Source organism: Diorhabda carinulata, chromosome 8 (genome assembly GCF_026250575.1).
Source record: "Diorhabda carinulata isolate Delta chromosome 8, icDioCari1.1, whole genome shotgun sequence".
Lineage (NCBI taxonomy): Eukaryota > Metazoa > Arthropoda > Insecta > Coleoptera > Chrysomelidae > Diorhabda > Diorhabda carinulata.
Genome location: NC_079467.1, coordinates 6663176 through 6688840, shown reverse-complemented (window position 1 = coordinate 6688840; position 25665 = coordinate 6663176). Strand labels below are relative to the sequence as shown.

Below are 25665 nucleotides of genomic sequence, written 5' to 3'. Positions count from 1 at the left end.
TCCACGTGCTACAGTTTTCATAAGATATTGCGAGAGAATGTTTTTACATAGTGTGTCAAATTGTTGAGAGATTGCGTATTTTTATCTTTCGTTCCATATACATCGTCATGACATTCTTGAAAATGTTCTCAATAGTACAAAAGGTTCTAGTTCTCTATGTTTTGGAAATTATAAGGTCATAATTCGATCGAAATCAAGTCAATTTTTAATTATAATTGAATGTTGACAAATCTAGATAAATCTAACATTCACTAATGTTTTCCTTCTCCTCTCCTTTCCTTTAGATTCTTTTTATGAAATTGATGTTAGTTGTACCCAGAAAGTAGTTAAATCTTGAAGTTTCGTGTTATCAATTTTATGTAAAAATAAGATGTGTGTAATTCAGTTTCGGGAAATTAGCCATAATTTGGTAACTTATAGCACCACGTTACTTTATAGTAGAGAGATTCTTCCATTTAATTTTGCTTCAGCCTGCAATTATGTTAAAAATAAGCGTGTATGAATAGGCGAAGTTATTAAAAAAAAAGTGTGAATCAGTAGACAAGCCTGCACCTGTAGTTAGTAAAAGCGAAGAGCTTAGTTTTGAATTTATTTCATACACTTCGTATCGTTGGTATAGTCTCGACAAAAATTGAGAATATTTTAGTTTGCATGTTATTCAAAAGTGATTTGGCCAAACAATATTTTCGAAAGTAATCCAATCAAAATCAATTTATAAACAAAGTCCAAATTTTCTAATTAAATCAAAAAGCAGAAGCTGGAACTTCCATAATAAGCATATCTAAGGTATATTCTGTTTCCCAGTATAGTTTTAAGCCCTTTATTAACCTCATTAACGCCACTGGTGTGATTCATTCAGGAAATCAAAATTGAAATCAACAAGGGTAATATTGAAAATTTCATTTTGTCCTTGATGAATATGATTGTGCTCTTTTCGCAGAACAACCATAAGTTTTCAGGCTAAAGAAAAGTGCATACGTAAAGTCAATCCATAGGAAACATAGAGAAGAAATGGGCTATACGAGAAGTGAAGGGCCATCAAGAAAAGATATTAATAAGAAAGGGATCCGTTGGCATAAAATGAAAAATAATCGTCCAAACTCAATGCGCCGGTAACCCATTCGAAAAGTAAGAATATAATTTCTAAGACCAGTGTAGTTATATAGAGTAGAAAAGACTCCTATTGTTTAAGTGTATGAAACTGAAATTCATTTTTCTTACACCAATGCAAAACGATGGAGTGATTTAACCAATGATGGACAAAAAACTATTTCCAAAGGCGCTCGTCTTAAAATAGTTGATATTACAGCTCTGTACCCAATTTATATATTATGAATTTTGATTAGTTACAAAAAATAAGTGACTGAAAAATCGATACCTGATTAACCAACCGAAAGGATAGTTGTTATTGTTCATGTACCCTATCTCAACAAAATAAAGACATTACCAACCTTCGCTATAAGAAAAAAAATAATTGAATGATTAAGGTTCCGACACATTTCACGTGAAAAGATTAAAACACGCCCTCGTGAAAATACATATACCTAAGTACAGGGCTTATGAAATTAATGATCATTTCAGCTCTAAGAACTACAGCGTGTTAAAATTGATCCTGTACCATCCCGATTTGATTGATTCGAAAAAAAGTTATGAAAGCGGGAATTATCCACAAAAATTTATGGAAATTGGACTAATGATTGGGAATAATGCTAAAGAGTTGATTACAGAGTATAGAGCAATTTTCCGACGAAAATAAGAAAATGAACTATCTACAGGTAAAGGAAGAACTTAACTGAAATATGATTTTCTTGAACTTGTAGTTTGGTTCTATCACCTGTGGGCTCTGGTTAGTAAATAATTTTTCTCAACATTTTAAAATTAGCAAAATGCTCGGAAGAGAATTCAAATTGATAGTAAAATAAAAAGAGAATATTGAAATTAGTTATAATTTTTTTGGGTTGGGCCCTATTGATTGTTTGTTGCTTTTATATCACAGAATATTAGTTTACCTTACTATTACATCTACAAAAGAAATCATAAACTTATTCTACAAATAATGAAATTTGATATGAAAATTTAGATTAGCAACGGAATCGGTTTGATTACCTGATTAATTCCCTCATTCAATTGTTTAAAACTTTTTGAAACACACTGTATAGTTAGACTCATTTAAAATAACTGCTCTACAGTGTATTTATAAAGTAACTTGTTAATATTTGGATTTCAGCTGGGTTTAGATCAAAAACTGTTTAAAAAAATAAGTTGAATCCTTCGCATGTAGGTTAGAAGTATACAGTATGCATTGAATTTTCAAACAACTCGTCCAGTAGTTATCCGCAGTTTCTCATTATCTACTGAGTTATATTCTACATTCAATCATTCCGAAGTGACGTTTGAAAGTAAAATCATTAAAAAGTTGTGTATTTCTGTTACTTATTGTGTATGCATATAAAGAAATTTTTCTTCATCATCATTAGCAAAAGGAACTAAAATATATCTATATTTTTCGAACAGAATACAAATCTTAAGATGGAATGGACAGGTAACGGATATCTTAAAAGAATATATGTTGACGTGGCTTCCAATCAAAATTATTCAAAGAAATAGGTTCAGCTAAAAATCGGAGTAGCACTTGCCAACAACAACAAAGGCCGTAACTAATGATACGAAATCCATGGCCGTTATACAAAGTTTGGTTGAAAATCCTTTGACATACATCCCGATCCATCTATAACATGATTAAGAAGAATAAGTTTCATTCTTATAAAGTAACCATAGTACAAGAATTACCTAGAGATGATTTTACCGCAGAATGAATTTTTTAGAAACCAAAATATAAACTCTCATTTTCCATTGAAGACTTGTTTATGTTAAACGCTACAGTTAATCGCCACAATTGTGAATATTGGAGTGATTCTAATTCTAAATGGATGCTTAAAACGACTACGAAGGTTATTTTTTATAAAAGACAATTCGAGTTGACCAAATCATTTAAATATATGGACAAATAAAATTGTCTCTGGAATAATATATGCTGTTGAAAACAACTTATATTTGGTTTCCATTTGAATTTGCAGCCCTACACTTTGGTCCTGCTATTAGAAAATACTTAAAAGAAGTTTTTCATGACAGATGAATTGGAAGATGGAGCACAATAGACTGGCCAACCATAACTCCCGATTAGAAATAAATTACTAAAATCCGGTTAAATAACAATTAATCAAGAGCGTTCTTCTGTATTCGTTTTTTATAATAGACTTGGATACTGTGAAATAGAGAAAGAATAGAAAGAATTGAACAACATTAACATCAAGTTATTTGTTCCCATGAATGTCTTTCGTACGAATAACTGAATCATTAATAAAGTTATAGAGCGGTCTATAAATTAACTTTTCGAGTTTAATGGATTATGAAAACTTGAAAGTTTATAGAGCGATTATACACAGAAATATGTATATATATACTTACATTTTGTTAATTGATACAGTGAAGATGTAGTTTAGTATCTTGTGTATTATTATTATCATTTAAAGATAAATAATTGCATCCTACACTGATTTTCATATATATAATTCTCATATTTGGTGTAGCAAAATTGATCATTATATTATTTGTAATATAAATATTTAAAAAACATGGTACGTCTTAGCGAAGTACCAAATTTTTTCGTTGCCTGAGAACTCTCTTTCTTTGACTTACCTAAATTGTATAAAATTAACATGTATTTAAATACAAAGTGAACGCACGTGTAAATTCTCATACATTTGAATTTCTTAACAATGTTTTAAAAAGGTAACGAAGAGCTTAGAGGTTGAGACGTTATTATAATTGTAAATCTTATCTCGTGATCACTCTGTTATGTAGACGAAAGCGAAGATTCAATCGATATTTTTTTAAATACATGAGATCATTAAAGTATTACACTCAACTAAAATTTTTGGAGAGGAAAATTTGGAAATGACCTAATTGGATAATATTTTTCGGTCAAATTCATTTTTGTACATTCCTGATATATATTTCTTACAATAGTAGTCTCTGAAGTCTCGGAAAGGGGTGGCTAGAGGAAATTTTGTTATAGAAAAGACCCATTTCAATTTCATACCAGCAATCACCACCTGAATTTTGTCGCATGAAATTAAAAGCACATCAGTGACCATTCACCTTCAGCAAAATCAATGACAACTGTAGAGAAACGCTATAAACTAACCATTTGGTACCAAACATATAATGCTATCTCTATAATAAACATTAGGGTTGAAAAGTATGGAACTGTAATTGTCATTGCCGTGTAGATAATGGTAAAAGTAGGCTACTTGAAAATTTACTGTGTAATTCAGTAATTGTCTGAAAACATTTGCAAACATCATCATTAATGCAAAAGTTGTTTGCTCTTTATTTATTATTCAGTATTTAATGAGATTGCTGAAATTACATATTCAATTAAAATCCTATTTCTATCTGTGATCATTCTCTGAATTTGTTCGACGCAAGGTCTTGAATTTAATTCTCTATAAATTCCAATATTTATATTAATTGCATTTATATTTATATTCATTGCATTTTTTTCAAAAATATATATAATACAAAATCCATTAATGAATTTCGAGAATTTTTCAATTCATCGAGTTTTATTTTGTAGCAAGTATAAAGACATAAATTCATGTTGTTGTTAGAATAATACTTCAATATTTTCATCACCGTACCAGCGGGCCAGATAAGAATGCAAAATGCCCTATCTTCGAAACAATTAGTCGTAGAGAAGTAGAAAAAAATTCACTCAAAGCATACTGTGAGAAATTTTTTCAGAAAACTAAAATGTTTTGATATCGCCTCCTAAACTTTTACTTTTGTTAAATGTAACCCACTATGAAAATTTATATTTTAATGTTTTTTTATATATTTAAACAGTATCAACGATGGGTTGAATACACGGTGTAACTTACGTAATTTATACATACTAACACTAAATACGCTAAACAAGTAACTATTTATTAAACCATCTATAAACACTTATTATGCACTAAATTATGCACTAACTTATTACTAAACACGCATATGATTTATTTAAATTATTTGGTTGAATTTTTACTGTTCCAATTGGTTTGCTATGACATCCATTTATTTACTGACTATGGGTGCTAGCTCTTATTTACATACAACAGGTCTAGAATTTCAAAAAAAAGAGGCTTTGGTCTCTATAAAACCAGTCACCACCCGTTGTAAGTATCCTATAAAAACTATACAAAGAAATTGTATCCGTCGCGTCCACCAAACTTCATATTCTATTAACATAATCGAACAGGTTTTACGGTCTATATCAGTTGAGTTCGTGCCAAAATGCTCATTCCAGTAATTTTTACGCAATCGACGTATCTATTAAGATGAAGTGGTTTTAATAATTTGACATTTTTTTTTGGTAACACAACTGTAACTCTTAAACGACTGTAGCATTAAAGCAAACATCGTTCCATCGTGATATATCTAATTCTCATTGTTACATCGATTTGATAATAGAAAATTGAAGAAAAATTTAATGATGTAAATGAAAATACCCTACTGAAAAACTATTCATACATATCCAAGTATATATTTGTATCGATATGTCATAGTTGGTGAAACTACCTCAAAATAAAAACAGAGTCGAAACAGTGGATGGACATCACAACAAGCTTCCAAGAAAGAAAAAATGGTTTTTTCGGACAATAAAGTTATGGCGACACTATTTTAGTATTCCAAGGATGTAATTTTTACTGGTTATTTAGAATGGAAAAGGAAAATGATAACTAGTCAATATTGTGCTGTTTGCTGACACATTTCATTGCCAAAGTTAAGAAAAAAGGACTACATTTGCTTTGATCCCTCAGGACAATGCGCTTGCCATTTCGTCTACTACTGTTGCCGAAATATTAGCCATTACTATTTATTGTTATATTCTTTTGATCGAGCTCCTTCCGATTACTTTGTACTCAAACTTTAAAAACACCTTGGTGGGTAGAGATGTCCCAAAATTGCTTGATAGAAAGCGATTTTAGGAGAACAATGATGAGGGGAGGGCAGAGACAAATACGTATAACGAGAGTTTGAAAAAACTATAATTCCCTGGACTGCATTTGTAGATTTGGAAAGAAAAAGGTTTTATTGAAAAATGAAATATTTCTCGCTGTAATGTAAGTTGTTTGTAGCTCTCACATAAAACCGCTCTCGTTATGTAAGAAAAAGTAGTATAAATTTGATGCTTGTATAAAGATTAATATTGATAAATTTGTTTACAAATGATATATAGAACGAAATTTTAGTGTGGAATTGTCAAATAACTTGAATTAACTTTTGTTTTTTAGTATGGTTTTGTGAACTACGCTCTTGAAGTTTTAGTTGTGAAGAATTTTGGAGAAGAAATATGGGAAAGAATAAAGTGAGTGATTGTTTGGACATCACAATATATGAAAACCTCTCAATTTTTATTTGGTCGTTTTCTAAAAATGTACCTGTCATATTTCATTGTTTCGAAAATACTTGCAACAAAAGAGCTTTAATCATAATCTATTTATAACAGATGAGTAATAACCAACAATCATAAGTTGCACTTACGCAAAGGGTATAACAATTTTTTCTGTATATTGGAATAAATATATTATACTCAGTTCTAGATGAATTTTTTTACGTGTCTTCGTATTAATTTTGCACAAATACACATGACTTGAATTATATAATAACTAACTAACGAACTGATTGGAGATTCTGGAACCGTTAATAATATTCATACTAAACAAACTATTAACTATTTTCACTTAATACACCAACATATAAAATTTACCTTTGCACTCTAAATACGATACTTGGGTTATCATTGTGTGTGTAATTGATAGTAATAAGTAATGTTTTCAGTACTAACATTCAGAAGGCAATGCCATTAATTACATTTCCCTAAATAGAATTTCAACCGGAAATTAACAACAATCCAAGAGAATGTACTATACGAGGAAGTCCCACAAGAATCTGGTCTGACCTAGAGCTATACAGCGTATATTTCAAGTTTGAAGGTACCACGTTATTTAGTATTTGTTTGGCAGCCATCAATAGTGAACATTGTTAGTGAATTGGAAAAAATTGGTCATTGTTACAATACTTCTATTTGAAAGGCGGTAGCTCAACCAATTTAAACGCTGAGCTAGATGTTACTCTGGATGAGACTGCTCCTTTGTTATCAACAGTTAAATATTGGGTAGCAGAGTTTAAACGAGGCCGTATAAGCTGCAAAAACCAGCATCGCTGTGGTTGACCAAATGAAGTGACGACTCCAGAAATGTTGGAGAAAATCTACAACGTGGTACTGAATCATCGTCGACTAGAAGTGCGTGAGCTAGTAGACTTAGTAGGCCTTTCAAAAAGTGAGGTACGTATTAACTGAAAATTTGGACATAATAAAGCTGTGCGCAAGATAGGTGCCGTGTTTGCTCACAATGGAACAAAAACAGCGTCATGAAGATGTTTCCATTAAGTTATAGGCAATGAAATTAAGCCGCATTTTCGCGCCCTTTATAATCATGAATGAAACGTGATTTCATCACGAAACAAAATAACAATCAAAATAATGAGCTGAAAAGGATGATCTTTTCAAAAGAAGGCAAAGACCGTTCCATCTGCAGGCAAGGTCATACCGTCGGTTTTTTAGGATGCGCTTGAGATAGTTTTCATCGCCTATCTTAGAAAAAACTTTCAACGGCCAGTATTACATGAACTCATTGAAAAGTTTGAGCGGAAAACCAAGCAAAAATGGCCTCATTTGGCTAAGAAGAAACTGTTTCATCAATACATTGCACATCTTATACATCTGTTTTTACAATGGCCTAAAATAATGAACTAAAGTTTAAATTGCTACCTCAAGCGTCCTATTCGCCAGATTAAGTCCCCTCAGATTATTTTCTGTTCTCATACTTAAAAAACTGGCTCAGTGGTCAAAAATTTTCCAACAATGAAGAGCTGATCTTGGCAGTTAATGGCTATTTTGAGGAGCTTCACGATTTTTATTATAAAAAGGTTATCGAACTCATTGAACATTGCTGGAATTCTGTACTTATTGCATATCTTGATAATATTATGTCTAATAATTTTGTACAATACTTCAGTTAACATTGACTAATTGTCACAGTAATACATCGAATATAAATAATACCGAAATCACTGAAGAAAATAATATAAATAAAAAATAATCGTTGTGGCGATTTCAAATGAATGTGTATTCAATGCAAATAAATATTTGTTTCTCACCCTTACAAACTTGTTGATTAATTGGCTTCTATCATCGTTATCTTCTATTGCCTCGCTTTTTACTTCTTCAAATATATAATATCGTATTTTTTCGTTTCCTTTGTGAATTTCTCTCTTTATTGTCAGCTTCTTGAATGTACTTATCATTATGTTTCTCCTTTTTGTAATCAGAACTATTTCGTATGCGTATGTTATCATTTGAGCTCTGTTGCACTTTAGCAGCCAAGTTGCACAAACATTTTCTATGGTTATTACCCATGTGTTTTATCATTTATAAAAGAAACTACTTTAACAAACGGAAAAGAAATATTTTTTTACATATAATACCCATTCCATTCTTTTTGACTATGCTTTCAATTTATTTTGCCGATTTATCTTGATAATGAATAAACAAATTGTCTATCAAGTTATAAACGTACAATACACATTTGCAACTTCTTTTTCTCAGGAAAAAGGCGGACTTTCAGATGGAAGGACATTTTTTAGTTAGACAAATTTATGAAGATGAACTAACATATAATCTCATAGGAGCAGCAGTAGAAGTACTAGGTAAATAATGGTAGTAAACGCATTCTTATGTATACACATAATACTATATCAAATGAATATGTATATATTATTAGAAATACCATTTTTTGTCATTATCAGTTTCATGAGAAATATATCACTAAATCTTCTACATGAAATTATAAAGAGAACCTCAAACATTCTGTGCCGAACACGCGCAGCTGATATTTAGTATCATTATGTAAATATAATTACCTATTTACTCTTGGGCACTTTAGAAATGAATAATCTATAAAAAACGGATATAAATCCAATGTAATCAAAAATAGGCGATCTAAATTCAATATGAAAATTGGTTTCTTTAGACCTAACTCAATAAAAAATTGGTTCACTTTGGTTAAAATTGACTTGACTCAGACAGTTTTCTCCACTTTAATTTGGGATAGATCCACTTGAGTTGTGTTTGATTCAACATTGACTTTCCGTAGCTCAACTTGTTAAGTTTGCTAAACAGTGTGATGGAAAATTGGCTTTTCCATAATTAATGCTAATGTTATCATGAACAAAAATTGATAAAATAATCTTGATCGATTCCATGTAGGAACTCACTATTCTATAAATAACTTTCGCCGATAAAACAGGTTCCTAAAGTTGTCCTAAAATTATCCTACCTCATTTTAATTTGGTACAGTTGAGTTGAGTTCTCTTCTTCTTTTACTCTGAAAGTAAAAGGTCTTCAAATAGCGAGATTGAAGCACGAAATTCCGTTCAAATATTTATTTAAATATAAATACGTATGTATAGTAATACTTTTTATAACTGTATGCTATATTTTTTGTCCTACTAATAAATAACTAACGTCATATACCAGTTTGTACACGTTTGTTAGATCCATTTTATAATTTTTTGCAGAAATTCCAGCCAATGACATTTTAGAGCTATTTGGCAAAACTTTTTTTGAATTTTGTCAAGATTCGGGTTATGATAAAATATTGCAAGTATTGGGGGCTACGCCAAGGGACTTTTTAACGGTAAATAATAACAAAGAATTTTATTCCGAATTCTGAGAACTTGGTTATATGTATTTTGCAGAATTTAGACGCGCTACATGATCATTTGGGTACTCTATATCCTGGAATGAAAGCCCCTTCATTCCGTTGCACTGAAAGACCAGAAGATGGTGCTCTTATTCTACATTATTACTCAGATAGAGCAGGATTGGAACATATTGTTATCGGCATCGTTAAAGTACGTCTTATATTCGAATTTTGATAAAATAATTTACCAATTAGAAGGTTCTTTGTAATTAATATTTGAGGACTATACCGAAAATATGAAACTGATAAATATTATGTTAGGTTAGTACATTCAAACTCGTTCTAGATGGGACGTCGCTCACTTCTTGGAAACTTAGTTAACTAGCTAACTATCATTATATATTTGTCCCCTTCATAGATTTTTTCAAGCATTGGCAATCCAGATTGAGGCTTTTTATTTTTTCTATTTCCAATTCTGCTACATTTTCGAGGCAATTTTTTGTGTCGTTCGCAGCATTCGACATCGTTTCTTCATCAAAACCTTTTTACCATTTCTGTGTCGACAGTACCATTTTCAGTAATCACTGTAATGGTTTCAGGTTTGGATTTTTCGTGAATCTTATTTTCTATTATCCTCATTGATCCTTGGATAAAGCGCTCTAGATATTGTGTAGCTTCACCATATATCCCAGAATTTGCCCCTTCTTTTTGTTCCAATATCAGCTTTTGACAATTTCATCGGTAGTAGAATTGTTACTAGCTCTCTTCGGCATTCTTTCCTTTCGTCCTATCTTTAACAACTTATCTGTCCTAGAGTTCCCTACCACTTCATAGTGTCCAAATAGCCAGCACAGGCTTACTATAGTGTACCGAATCCAGGAGGGTGCCTCGGGATGATAAGTATTGAATATATTGTATTGAACTGAAATAGATCTTGGTATTATTGGTAAGTCGAAACAAAAAGTGTCTATTAATCTGTAAGAGGGTAAACAATCTTCCAAAATAAATTATTAGTTATTTTGACAAACTTTACTACACACTTGCATGGGTAAAACTGCTGTTGCATTGTTCTTTGCAGTGCGCCCCAGAAGATTTATAAAAAAAAACTCATATCACATTCAACTTAAAAAAAATTATAACTAGTAAAAAAGTATTCATGCTCTGAAAAACAATACTCAAGTAATACGAATCCAAAGCAATTTACAGGAAAAACAAAAAGGGATTACGTTGACTGAAAAGTAGAGTAGTTTGAATTTAGATACGAGGGTTGCTACTTAAGTTTTGTGATATGGAAGCTATATGAATATGACATTGCCAATGATGAACGTCTTGTCACATGAGTGCTATTTGAATTGTTTACAAATACTTGAAACATTCGTCTTGTACAAAAAATGTAATTAGTTCGCAAACATTTTCGGGCGATCATTTTCTATTACATTCTATGAGGATTAAACTAATGGCAGTGTGCTGATTCGCTGATTTTCCGAATTCAATCGTTGTGGCATAGAATGAATTTCGTGGAGGTCGTCCAAAATCGGCTGTTTTACAGAAAATATCGATGCTGTGCGGAAGCTGATATTGCAAAATCGTCATGTGACATACGGTGATATTGAAGCATGCTTGGGTTGATTGGTGCGAAGAAATGCTGAAAAAACTTAATCGTGGCACTTCAAAAGACTTCTATGGGATCGCGATAGGCCACGAAACATGAATCTATTCATTTGAACCCGAAACTAACCAATAGTTGACTGTGTAGATTTTGTTGTAAGTGCAGGAAGTCATTCGAAGTAAATGGTCGCCTGTTTTTAATTAGAAAAGTCGCCACCATTCTATTAGAGCAACGTAGAGAGGTCAATTCTGAATAGTATACAATCATCAGGCGATGTTTGCCACCCATAATTTCTTCTTAGTTTCGCAGATCGAAAATAAATTGCAAGGTAAATGTTTTTCTCCGCCCGAATAAGCGGTTAATGGGTTCAAATCACATGTTTTGGAGGAACCTCAATTGGATTGGAATAAATGTTTCGACAATTGATTCAAACGCATACAAAAGTGTGATCATCCTAATTGAGAATATTTTGAAAAATATCAAAGCCACGTCCAATTATAAATATTTGTTTTTATTTGTCTATGTTAAAACATAAGTACCAATCCTCGTACAGATCAAAGTGATAATCAACAATCAAATTGTTTCAGAAAACGATAAATTTCATAGTTTTTTTAAATGTGAAATGAGTCATTACCGTAGTCGACGTAAAGAAAAAAGTCATTGAAATTATTATCAGCTGGTTGAAAAAATGAAACGTAATTATGACAAACTCGATCTTAATGATGTTTTACTTCAGTTCTTGAAATTCCCAATTTATATTTAAATATGAAGAATAAGTTTGAAAATGCCAAATACAAAGAACGTACAAATCGAACAAATTTGAAATATAATCTAACAAACAATTTTATCATAATTTTAGACAGTGGCTAGTAGATTGCATAATACAGAGGTCGAAGTGGAAGTTATTCAAACCAAAGACGAAAGTGATCATGTACAGTTTTTAATAACGGAAAAGTTTGCACCCAAAAAATCACAATTGAAAGAAATCGACGAAATAGAAACACTTTCATTAGGTAAATTCATGTTTAAAACTAATTATAAATGTAGACTCGTCAAGAGATGAAACTTTGGGATAATTATTATATCGTTGTTGCTATTTGTAAGTCTGAGTGTAGTGTAGAACCAATTAATACCGATACCAGGCAACTTAGGTCCTTAATTAAATATAACAGAAACTGTTTGAAACGCGACGCGTGGGGGTGAAACAACTCGAGAGTAATTTAGCTAATGCAATAGCATGACATTGAGAAATAGACACTCCAAAATATTAAATTTACTTCAATATTATAAATATACTTCACATTTTTACGAATCCCACTCTCTAATTATTGCGAGGTTTGCAACTTAAGTTTTGAGATATGAGAACACTGATGTGAATATGTTAAATTTGACACTGCCATCATATAGATTGATATTTTTAATGGTGAACGTACTTAGAAAGTGTTGTCATACGAGTGATATATGAAGTGATCACAAATACTTGAAATTTTAATCCTGGTCAAAAAAGGAATTACATCGTAAACATTTGCCTACATTCAATATTGCATGAACATTATAAACATTTGGCTGTAAAAAAATATGTTCGCGTTGGATATCGCATAATTTGAACTCGTTTAAAAAAGTTCGTGTCGATTGGTGCAAAGAATGCTGGAAAAATTCAATCGCGGTGCTATAAAAGACGTCTATAACATAGGTCTTCCAAGACGAGCCAAATTCAACAGAAGTTGTACGCGCTCGAAGCACTTCAAAGAAAATGATCGCTTTTTTTTTCGAAATAACTGAACATATCGCTACCGTTTCATAGAGCACCGTAGAAAGATAAATGGTACACCAGTATTTGTTTCGAAAAAATCATGGAAACCAATCGCAGAAGACGAATCATTCTCCACGACAATGCAAGCTCTCACACATCAGTTAAAAAAAAAACGTTTTTGAACAGTCTAAACATCGAATTGATGGGTCATCCTCCGTAAAGTCCGTGTTTGGCACCCAATGATTTCTTCTTATTTCCGCAGACCAAAAATAAATTGCGAAGTCAACGTTTTTTTACACCTGAAGGAGCGTTCAAGTCATATGTTTTGGATGTACTTCAATCGACAAATGGTTCAAACGCATGCATGTATTGATCTCATTGGATAACGTTTTGAAAAACAATGGAGCCAAATCCAATTATAAATATTTGTCTATCTCAAAACTAAAGTAACAGCCCTCGTATATTATATCAACTAAGTGTATATGATGATTCTCAATTATTTTGAAAATGACTTGCACAATTTGAATTCGTGATTTGAGCTGTAACCAATAATATTTTATTTTCTTATAGAAAAAACAAAACTAATAGGATCCTCCCACCTTTTTTACTGCGTATTTTAGCAAGGTTATTTTTAAACAAATATTGAGGCGTGCAGATTCCCTCTATATATAGAAACATGAAATGAGCATATTTTCATAATGTGGTTCTTATTTTCAGAGCCTAAAGTGAGTCCTGCAACATTCTGTAGACTGTTTCCATTTCATATAATGTTTGATCCGGAAATGAAGATTGTGCAAACAGGGTTTTCTGTAGCTAGGATTATTCCAAAAGTGAATTCTGTTGGAAGTAAAATAACTGACATTTTAGATCCGGTAAGCTGAAATTGCAAGATTTTTATATAAAACTAATCAGGTGGTATATGTCCGTTACATTAAATAAATATTCCGGGATCATATACTTCATCATAACATGTAAAGCTATCCGCAAAGAGTTTCAACTTTTGTTTCCATTACTGTTCGGATGATGGGAAGGGCGCGTAGTCCTAGTACAAAAACGCAGTCCTTGAGAATGCCTCACTGGAAGAAATCACAGGGTGTCAGGACACATGACCGGGCAACTCAACGAATCCTCGTCAGCCCATCAACTTCCCAATAAGAACATTAAGGTACTCCCGCACATATAACGCGTAGTGCGGCGAGGCTCCATCCAATGATGGATGTTCGCGAGTGTAGGATCGTTGTCCACACATACACACACAAACACACACACACACACACACAGACACGTCTGGTCGTTCCAGTACACGGAGTTATGTGCATTGACCGTGCCGTTCAGCTTGTTTTATCCTCGTGAAGTGTGTGGATATAAATCTGGCGTATCCACCAAATTTGACATTTTACTTGTAGTTGAAATTTGTAAAATGTAAAACAAAGACCAGTCCCTGTTAACAGGATAAAAATTGAAATTCATCTTAGTTGCAAATTTAGATCGAGCTTTTTATATAAGTGAATGAATACTTTACAACGAAAGTATATATTATCACAGAATGTTTGATTTTTAGGTTAGGCCTCACTTGGATCTAACATTTGAAAATATTTTGTCTCACATTAATACAATTTACGTTCTGAAAACAAGAGCAGGTGTGATGAAAGTGAATGCTCCTCCAGAATATCGAAATCTCAGGCTGAAGGGACAAATGCTGTACGTACCGGAAACCGATCTCATAGTGTTTCTTTGTTATCCTAGTGTAGTCAGCTTAGATGACTTAACCAGGTAAATAGTTTTATTTTGCTTACTGTAGAATGACTATCAAAAAGTCTACTCAAATCGGAATCGTTATTTCAACCAATTATTTATTTCTTAGCAAACCAATACTAATAGTAAATTGTACAACCATATGAAAATGTGAGTAATTAATATAATATAATAGTACGATTTCTATTGAGTATGCATAAAAATAGTCTACTCTATTCATTTTCTTAATATAATATGATATTGTTCTTCTTATTTTTTCAAATAGTTTTTTGTCACAAAACGGTCAGGTGAACTTATACACACGGTATATCATATTTATGTAATTCATTTACATTCTAATTCTAAATTCACTAAACTATCCACTAACACTTATCACTAAACTATTCACTAATATTTATACGGTCAACTATCACTATTATCAATAGTTAACACAGTAATTTATTCAAATACACCGTCTGATTTACTTTTAACTATCCCACTATGACATCAAATCTTACAACTGCTCAATTGTATTATCACATTCCCGATTTCTCGATTACCTACTGAAAATCTCTAGTTCACCGCAAACAACCAAAAGGTCTTTCATAAATTGTCTTTATGAAAACGACCACAATATAATGTAAACAGGTTGCAAAAACAATACAAAGAAAATACTCACTATATAGAAAATATAATGTAAATAGGGAAAAAGAAGGCTTATTCTCCAAACTCTCCATTGACATAATAGAACAGAACCGGTTTATATCAGTGGAAAAATTTTTGACAACATACAGAAATTACGGAGAGCGTACAGAAAGTAGATAGGTAGGCAATGTTTCAGCTATTTTCACCATAGCCATCACAACAATTGAGACACTTGTATAGTGGCATCAACATTTTGATCACTCTATCGTAGAGCAAGAATACGCAAAATTAAGATCAGGAATATAAGGAGGATGATAGAATAGTTCCAGTGCATCGATCTGTATATGTACGGTACGCTCAATGTCGCGTGGGAGCAAACACCTACAGTAAGCATTCCAAGCTTCTTATTTGGAATGATTCATGGTAGTATTTCACGCAATGCGTAGTGTATATAAGAGCTTTATCACTAACCGAACCTCTCAGGTGGTGATAGAAGAAGTTAAAACTTCCATTTCAGATCACTCCTACTACGCTACTGGCACAAGGCGGGTCCTGTCCGTTGAGCATATCATTGATATCTCATTGGTACCACAACTAGTCTCATTTACGAAAGAATGAAGACGCACCCACACTAAATGTAGCTCAACTGATACTTTTGAATGAAATAAAGTATCCAAGAGTCACTCTGAATGAAATACCGACTTGGAACAATCATCTAGACCAGGGGTGCACAGACTTATCTAGAACAGGGGCTACTTGAAGGATTAAGATCCAAAGTGTGTGTTTTCTTTTCGTATTGTTTTTCTTCTGGGATCCCATTGGCTTGTAGCTGTAATGATCCCAGAATGATCTTTCTTTTTTTTGTATTAATAGAAATAATAATATTGCTGTCATAGGGTGTATAGTGAATAAAAACAGCTGGATAATATTTAATTTCAGATAATATAATTCCAAAACTAACTGAATATAAATTATATTAAAAATTAAATATAACTATATAATATCAAAAACAATCAATTAAACTTATAAAACTAAACTTAATTGTTATGTAACTAAAAGTTCACTTTGTTGCATGACACTGTATAGATTTCACATAAAATTACGTCCAAACTCTCATTGGCTAGGCGGTTCCTATTTTTCATTTTGTTGAGATTCATGAGAGAAAACGTTTGTTCACATATATAAGTTGAACCGAATAGGCTGCTGCATTTTAGTGCGTTTTATCGCAATTCTTTGTAATTGTTTTTATGAAGGCAACTGTAGAAGTTGAGTAAAATTCCTTCATTAAATTTTTTTTAAATTCGCATCATTTTGAATGTCTATTAATTCCAGCTGCATTGACTCGGGTGCATTCTCAGGGGAAATGTTAAAAGGGTTGCTGAAAATGTCTAACAGTGGTTCAACTTTTTTGAAATCAGTAAAACGATCTTCGAAAGTTCGCATCAAAATATCTATTTTCTCAACATAAAAGACGTTCATGTCCATTTTGTGAAATTTCTCTGCAAATTTTTTATAGGTTGAGAAATGGGCGTAATTAGCTGAATTTATTTGGGACCTGAAAAAACTCAACTTGCATTTGAAAGACGAAACATGAGCGTACAGTTCAGAAATCAGTTGATCCTTGCCCCGGAGACGCGTGTTTAAGACATTCAAATGACTTGTGTTATCGATTAGAAAAGCTACGTCACACAACCAGTCAGGATTGACGAGTTCAGGAACGTCCTTTTTCTTTTCCGCCAGAAATATTTTGATTTCTTCTATAAAATTGAAAAACCTCTCCAGTGTCAATCCAAGACTTACCCACCTTACTTCAGTATAAAAAAACTCACAGTTTTTAGATTTTATATCTTACTGCTGTTCTATATCAGTCGATAAAGCCGTGATCCTTCTTTGAACGGTCATCCGATTGAGTTGAATTTTCTCAAACTTTTTAGCCATTTCCGGACAAATTTTATATGCAGTGATATCTAAACAATCTTTAACAAATTCGCCATCTTTAAAGGACAATTTTTGCTATTAATCGAGAAATTTCAAAGCTCACTTCAGAAGCAGTCTCAGAATCTTGAACGGGTTTCGTAAACATAGCTTGCTGACCAATTAGTTCCCGTTTCAATGAAGAAATTTTTTGCATCCGTAACTCGCCGGTTAAGTTAGCAAAAGCAGTATGTTGTATCTCATAGTGTTGTTTCACGTTATATTCTTTTAAAATAGAAACCTAATTCTTGCATATTAAACAAACGATGTTGTTATGGGACAACAAAAAACTATTTCTCCCTCCAAATGTCTTGAAACTGTCGATTTTAATCCTTAACCTTGCGTTTTTCACTAGGTCCTGGCTTGTCCATATCGAATTTGATATAATACTCTGGAACGACGAGTGAGTTTCGTTGTATACTTGAACAAAAAAAAAACAGTAGGTACTTAATACGTTATTAAATTCTTAACTAATAATGACAAATGTAGAATGAAAAGTAATACATATTGATATTTACCACTATTTAGATTTCACTCAGTATACTATGAACAGTTTTTAGTCATGTTTATGAAAACTACGTAATAACATTGCACGCAAATTAGCAAATCCAATTATTCAACTACGCACTACTCAAACACCCGCGTCACTTCTTCACGACAGACACAAAACTTACACAAAACACCACTGAGACCTGAGAGGCGTGCGTGCACGTTGCTGTTTCGTCTACATCACCTCAACCACACCGATTTCGCCCGAATTCACTCTAGTACTAACCGAACAGTTCCGAGCGCAGTTAATACAATCTCTGGCAACCTCACACGCAGCGCATTAGGTTGATTCACATTAATTTGTCAATAATCTATGTTTTCGGTTTTTGTGTTGCATATTTTTGGCAAAAAACTTGAAAATATTTTTTTTTGTTTCGGAATTATTTATGCATCGTGCATCGCTGATCTAGATTGAGGAGCTTTGGACCGTAATGCAGGTTCTCCGTAACAGATATGACTCCTAGCAACTTTTTCCTGTATAAACCGTGGAATTTCAAAGGAAAATGAAGGAAAATCTAAATCGTGTGAATATTGACGGTCTAACAGCAAAAACATTTATGAATATTATCAATAATACATGCGATGAAGCTCTTAAGAAGAAATTTGCACTCGAGGAAAATAGGACGTCTGTATACAAACTACCATATTGCTGAAGACAGAAAGGAGTATCTTATGGCAAGAAGGACTATGACTTGCATCCATGGAAGCAGAACAGCAAGGAATAAAGAACTTGTAAAAACAAAATGCAAAAAAAAGTGGAATGTATTTATGAAAGAAATACACAAAGCAAAATTAGAAGCATGGAAGGAGGTCCTAGAACACGTTAAGGCAGATATTTGGGGTATGAGATATAAAATAGCAAAGAAGGCTCTCAACATGAAACTAACGAAACCAATACCGCAGGAAACTATAATGAGAGTGGCTACAAAGTTATTTCCACAATATCCAATTATATACTGGAATTTAATTGAAATGTATCAAAATTATATACCGTTTTATAGTCTAGGAGAGCAGTATATCATATCAGAGAGTGATGCTTAAGTAGAATGAAACCCCAAGACCAGACATGATTTCCCCGGAAATAATTCCTTGCGTTGAAAAAACCATACCGGAAATATGTCTAACAGTATTGAATCGTCAGCTACAACTAGGAGAGTTCCCGAGCATTTGGAAAAGAGGCAGACTAGTGCTTCTAGAAAAATCAAAAATGATATACAGGGAACGATTTCGTATCGATCCTTATGTATTCTAGATTATATGCGTAAGCAGCTTAAGCACTTTCTGAAAAGCAGATTATTGGGAGATAAAGAAAGCAATGGGGGACTTACTAATACCCAGTATAATTTTACCAAAGGAAAATCTACGATTGACACGATTCCTATGTCTACTAGTCACGTTGAACTTAAAAATTGCGTGCAACTCTGCACCCTAGCAGGGCGTCTTAAACGCTCTCTTGGTACAAAATACACCCCATTATCTAATTCGGATGCTCCCAAGCTATGAATCGGACAGAAAGATTATAATTGGAGATCAACAGGTTATGGATGGTAGGTGCGGGGTTCACATTTCGTATTGATATGCTAAAAAATATTTTCCTCCTGGGATAAGCAGATGACATTGCGGTAGTTATAGAGTTACAACATATCCATATTAGAACACAAGAAAAACTAAAATATCTCGGTGTAATTTTTGAGAAAGGAGCGAAAATGAGAAAACACATTCTATAATGATCTATGCAGCATCTATTTGGCATGAAACTTGAGCCTTTAAATACAAAGAGTGACGACAATTTGTGAGTACAGTATGCTTAGAACTTTATATATTAAAACTGTCAAGCATAATACCTATCGAAAAACAGGCTCAAGAAAGAGCTCGATGCATGTGAAGAAGGCAGAGAAGGAACAATTAAGTATGTAGTAAAGACGCTGGTCTGATATCAATGGATTAAAAGGTTCATCCCTAGCATGAATTTATTTATAACAAGAATACATGGCGAATTGAAATATCATTTGACACAAATGCTAAGCGGACATGGATGCTTTCAACAGTATTTTTTCGGTTTAATATTTCCGACACATCACATCGCACCATATGTAGCAGGCAAATAGAGGATGTTTACCACACCTTTTTTGGGTGTTCCCAGTGGGAGTCCGAAACAAGACGACGAAAGGCAGAAGGGAATTAGGAAATGCAGGAATGTTGAAGTAATAATAATAAGAATTATTTTATTTTGATACCTTCCTTCTCCATTGTATTTAGATATTTGCGAACACGCAACGAAGCTGACTGTTAATTTTCATACAGAATACATTTAGTTTGTATGTAATTGCATAGTTATCACCTAATATTTTAGTTTGGATAGGAGATTAATTCCTGGAATAGTAATTCTATTCATACTATATTCAGAATTATTGTGTTTAATGATACAGAATCATCAATAAATCTTCTATTAATGTAAAAGGCGGATTTAAATCATTTAACTGAAGTTTTAAAAAAAAATTATGTTGTTATTATGTTATATGAGCCGTATCTGTTCGAACAATTCATTATTAAATGGTTTGCAAGAATGTGAAAATTATTAAAAGAAATTTGGTAGTCAAATTGTTTTACGATTTATAGAATTCACTTTTTAATTTGGACATAAATGGGTTTTCTAGTAAATATCTTTAGAATACCTAAAAGTAGCTACATTCTAATCATTTTGTTGAGTGTTTCAAACGAAAGTTATACCACTATTGATTTATAATGATAAAACAATTTGTTAAGGCGTTTTGAACACAGAAATTGTTTAATGTACTATTAATTGACGCTATTTAATGAGAACACTGACTTGGTTCTTACTTTCGTGTTATCTAGACCTAAACGGAAAAGATTTGAGGATAATGTGGAGGATTATTTTCTCTCTAGTTTTGTCATTGAACGACACATGACAAACCTTTATGAACCGTTGAAAAAATGGTTGTACTTATCATTCCGACTAATCATCACATTAAAGGAAGGCAATTGATACGTTAAATTTCAGAATATCCTATAAAGTATAAGGTGACTGTATATGACATTGATTCACAACTTTTTTATCACTATTATTTAAATTCCGAAATATGCTGTAAATATAATGTGATGTTGTAAATTACCCCAAAAAGTTATCAACAAAAATAGAAGGCTACCACATACTTATATGGAAGATGTGCCGATTTCGACTAGGGTTCTAAGCTGTCTTTGCCAACTAAGTTTTAAATAAGATTGACGTGGGGTTGTGGCAATGAAATACCAAAATATAATATTTTCAATATATATTACGAGCTTTCAAATAATTATGTATTTATCATCAGGAAATTCATTGATCAAGAATTGTAATATTTTAATTTTGTAATGAAATATTGAATTATTGTTATTCAAAATAAACATACAAAATAGCAAAAGAGTTTTCAATAAATGTATATCAATAACTAGTGAATAAATGATTATTCATTTAGCATTGTTAGTAGACAGATATTGTCAGAGTATCGTTGATCATCTATATACAGAGAAAGCTGAAAAGTAAAAACACGATTTTGTTACATTTTTCAATGATTCTGCATACATTTTAAATTTTTCTATGAATGGAATTCAGTATATACTTTGATTGTTATGAAATATTTTCTTACCTATATTTATATTTTTAAGCTACCTCATGTTTTAGTAATATTTCGTCACAAACAAATATTATCATCTAATAAACATAAATCCTGAATTCTAAACTTATGATAGAAGAGGTTACCGAAGTAGGAGTAAGTAATATAAATATGAACCCTAAAAATTGTCAATGAAAACAACACTTTTAAAAAATTCCTTTATCGAGTCTTTTATTCCATTTGTTGTTGTGGCTGGCTTGTGGTACGCTTGTTATTCATACAGCCTCTTCCCATTATTTCATCTTAAATCTTGTTGATCTAGATTCTAGCTGGACACGAAGTAAATATACATTAAACAAAAACTAATATTGAAATAGTTGAGAATAAGAGACGTGTGATGGTATATAGCTTCGATCACTCAATAGTCAAATAAATATAGCCCAATTACCACCTATTTTTACTTTGAGCGGCTTTTACTATATTTCGATACGGGTTTGTTGTAAGGCCAGTCACAAAAAACTAGCATGCAAAGGTAATAATCACCTTGTCTCAATTTTTGTAGTAATTAATATGAATCAAGCGCATTCTATTTTTGTAGAAGCTGATTTTTGATTAATGCCGTGTTGGCGTAATATTTCACGAGCACTAATGTGGGACGGTTTTTGTTTCTTCTTGTTTTTTATATACTACAGATCAACACGATACATTTACTAGTTAATCACACAGAAAATGTTGGTTTTATAACGATTTTGATATAAACATGGTCATATCTGAATGTGCCAAATCCGACATGCCATCATAAAGTTTCACATTTTTAATGATGAACGTACTCGGAACGTGTTGTCACACTCGTAGTTGTTGTTTACTTCTTCTTCTTGGCATGCCTTATCAAGTCCCCTTGACGTTGGCGATCAGCATGGCAAAACTCTCACTATTTTGAGCTAGTCTAAATAACTGTCTTGCTTCTCTTATCCCAGTCAATTCTCTAATATTCTTCATACAAAAGGTTTGTTTTCTTCCAATTCCTCTACGACCTTCAACTTTACCCATCATAATAAACCGAAGGATATTAAACCGGCTGCCACGCATTATGTGTCCCAAATAAGTTAATTTCCTGCATTTAATGTTATCCACCAACTCACGGACCGCCTTTGATCTGTTAAGGACTGCTCCGTTCGTTTGCATAGCTGTCCACAGTATCTTGAGCATGCGTCTATATAATCACGTTTCAAAAGCCTCTAAACTATTGATAGGAGATATTTTTCAGGTCCGTGCTTCGACACCATATAATAGAACTGACCGTATGTAACATTTGATCATCCGTTTCCGTAGTTGCTTTAAAAAATGTTGTACGAGCTAACTCAATTCTAAATTTTATTTCCTTATCGGGATCCAGTTGCTCAGTAATGTAGCAACCAAGATATTTGAAACTGGACACCCTTTGAATCGTTTGTCCGTTTACCTGTAGCTGTGTGTTATGGTACAGCAAGCGACTGAATGCGATATATTTTGTTTTAGAACAGTTAAATTTTAGACCCATCTCATTCCCACTCTATCATTGGCGTTTAAAAGGCATTGCCCTCTATTCAAGTCGTCACACTGTATCGTCTTCGTATCTGATTGTATTTATAAGTTTACTTTTAATTTTTACACCATATGTTAAGTTGTGTCTAGCTTTCTTAAAGATCTTATATGAACACAAATTAAACAAAAGTGGGTTTGTCGTTGATTAGAACTCCCGCTCTTTGGCGCCAATATAATTTTTCGATGATTGTTACGTCGAAAATATCAACTCCTTTTTCCCTTAATATATTTATTAACTTGTCGTGTAGTACTCGATTGAATACCTTTTCGTAATCAATAAAGACTGCAAATATATATTTCCGTTGGTCCCGACATTTTTGTAGTAATGTATTCAGTGCAAAAAGTACTTCTTGTGTTCCCAACCCATTTCTGAAGCCGAATTGTGTTTCGTCTTGATTTTCTTCGCACTTATTTCTGATTCTAGCGTGGATGATTCTTAAGAATATTTTTATAGTGTGACTTATCAGTCTATAGTCGCTACAGTGCTTTGGAGTTGTTTTTTACAGAAACTTGAAACAATTATCTTGGTCAAAAAATGGAATTAAATCGGGAAAATCTTCGTGTGATAATTTTCTATGACTTTTGACGTGGATTAAACCAACAGCAGCTTGACGATCAACGCCCTTCGATTTTTGGTTATGAAGCTCCATCTCGAGCAACCGTGTTGGTTTTCCGATTTTAATCGTGGTTACACTTCACTACAGGGTGAATTTCGTGAAGGTCGCCCAAAATCGGCTATTGTACCAGAAAATATCGATGCTGTGCGTAAACTGATATTGCAAGATCGGCATGTGACATACCGTGAGATTGAGGCATACTTGGGCAATAGTTCCACTCCCATACATTCAATATTGCCTGACAATTTGGCTCTAAAAATAATTGTTCGCGTTGAATACCACATTATTTGACAATGGCTCAATCCAACAAAAGTTGTTCGCGAATGAAGAACTTGGAATCGAATGGTTGCCTGTTTTTTCGGAATAACTGGACATTTCGCAGCTATTTTATTGGAATAACGTAGAATGGTTAATTCTGAATAATATACTAGCATTTGTTTGCTAAAAGTAATAAAAAAAATCAGAAAAACCAATCGCAGAAGACGGATCATTCTACACCACGGCAATGCGATCTCCACATATCAGTTGAAATAAAAATGTTTTTGATTAGTAACATCAAGTTGATGGGTCTTTGTTTGGTACCCAACAATATCTTCTTATTCCCGCAAATCACAAGTAAATAACGAGGTCAACGTTCTTCTATACATGAAGGAGCGGTTGATGCGTTCAAATCACATGTTTTGGAGGTAGCTTAATCGGAATGGAGAAAATGCTGGGACAATTCATTCAAACTCAAAAACAATTTTGCTATCTCAAAACTTAAGTAGTAACTCTATAAATAGATATAAGCATATCTTTAAGATAAGGTGTATGTTGTTGCCTACAATTTTTTGGGTGATTTTTCGAGTAATTCGCTCTCAACATACAGTAAATGTATAAAGAGTTCATCCCATTCAAAGTTTCGACACTCATAGAAAAGGAAACAGTTCAAATATTCTACTGTTCTATCCACTGTATTAAATAAGTTGAGAACAAGGTTATAAATATAAAATATGACTTTTATTATTCCAATTGTACTGGAACTTATTTAGTCTTATAACAAACTTGTATTTTTCAGGCGAGGACTTTATATAAGCGACATCCCCTTACATGACGCTACCAGAGATCTAGTATTAATGTCAGAGCAATTCGAAGCAGACTACAAGTTAACCAGAAATTTAGAATTTTTGACAGACAAATTACAACAAACTTACAGAGAACTCGATACGGAAAAAATTAAAACTGATAGGTATTCGTAATGCTTTCTCATTCTTAATTAACAACAAATTCATTTTCAGATTATTATATTCAGTACTACCTATCACTGTCGCGAACGAATTAAGACATAAAAGACCAGTACCTGCTAAACGCTATGAATTCGCGACAATTTTATTTTCTGGAATCGTTGCATTTTCCGACTATTGTGCCAGAAATTCTGATTCGAAAGGTGCTATGAAAATAGTGAGACTGTTAAATGAGCTGTACACAAAATTTGATGACTTAACTGATCCTAAAGTGAATCCAAATATTTATAAGGTAACTTTATAAGGATATAGTTCAGGAAAAAGGTGCTTTGTTATATTAAGTGTTATTGTGAAATATTCCCATTTTTATTAGGCGATCAAAAATATATCACCGTAATCACTCATCATAAGAATAGTTATTCTTCCCTGTATAGAAATTTTTAAAAGTTCCTCATTTCAATAAACCTCTTTCAATGATCATAAATATATATATATATATATATATATATATATATATATATATATATATATAATTTTCCAGGATAGCTCTG

The 25665-nt window shown here is 32.6% G+C and overlaps 2 protein-coding genes across 3 annotated transcripts in view; one reads left to right on the top strand and one right to left on the bottom strand.

Annotated features, from left to right (window-relative positions):
* LOC130897029 (head-specific guanylate cyclase) overlaps nt 1-6764 on the bottom strand; it is a 150313-nt gene extending 143549 nt beyond the window's left edge. The window contains exon 1 of the mRNA XM_057805509.1: nt 6589-6764. The gene's annotated coding sequence lies outside the window, so the exon portion shown is untranslated. The remainder of the gene's footprint in view (nt 1-6588) is intronic.
* The window catches only part of LOC130897030 (guanylate cyclase soluble subunit beta-1), a 42882-nt gene that overhangs the window by 7527 nt on the left and 9690 nt on the right, over nt 1-25665 (top strand). For both annotated transcript variants that reach the window (XM_057805514.1, XM_057805515.1), the window contains 9 exons: nt 6339-6412; nt 8717-8817; nt 9688-9806; nt 9868-10023; nt 12281-12434; nt 13892-14046; nt 14736-14947; nt 24949-25119; nt 25169-25406. In XM_057805514.1, the coding sequence (XP_057661497.1) occupies nt 6339-6412; nt 8717-8817; nt 9688-9806; nt 9868-10023; nt 12281-12434; nt 13892-14046; nt 14736-14947; nt 24949-25119; nt 25169-25406 (1380 nt within the window). The remainder of the gene's footprint in view (nt 1-6338; nt 6413-8716; nt 8818-9687; nt 9807-9867; nt 10024-12280; nt 12435-13891; nt 14047-14735; nt 14948-24948; nt 25120-25168; nt 25407-25665) is intronic.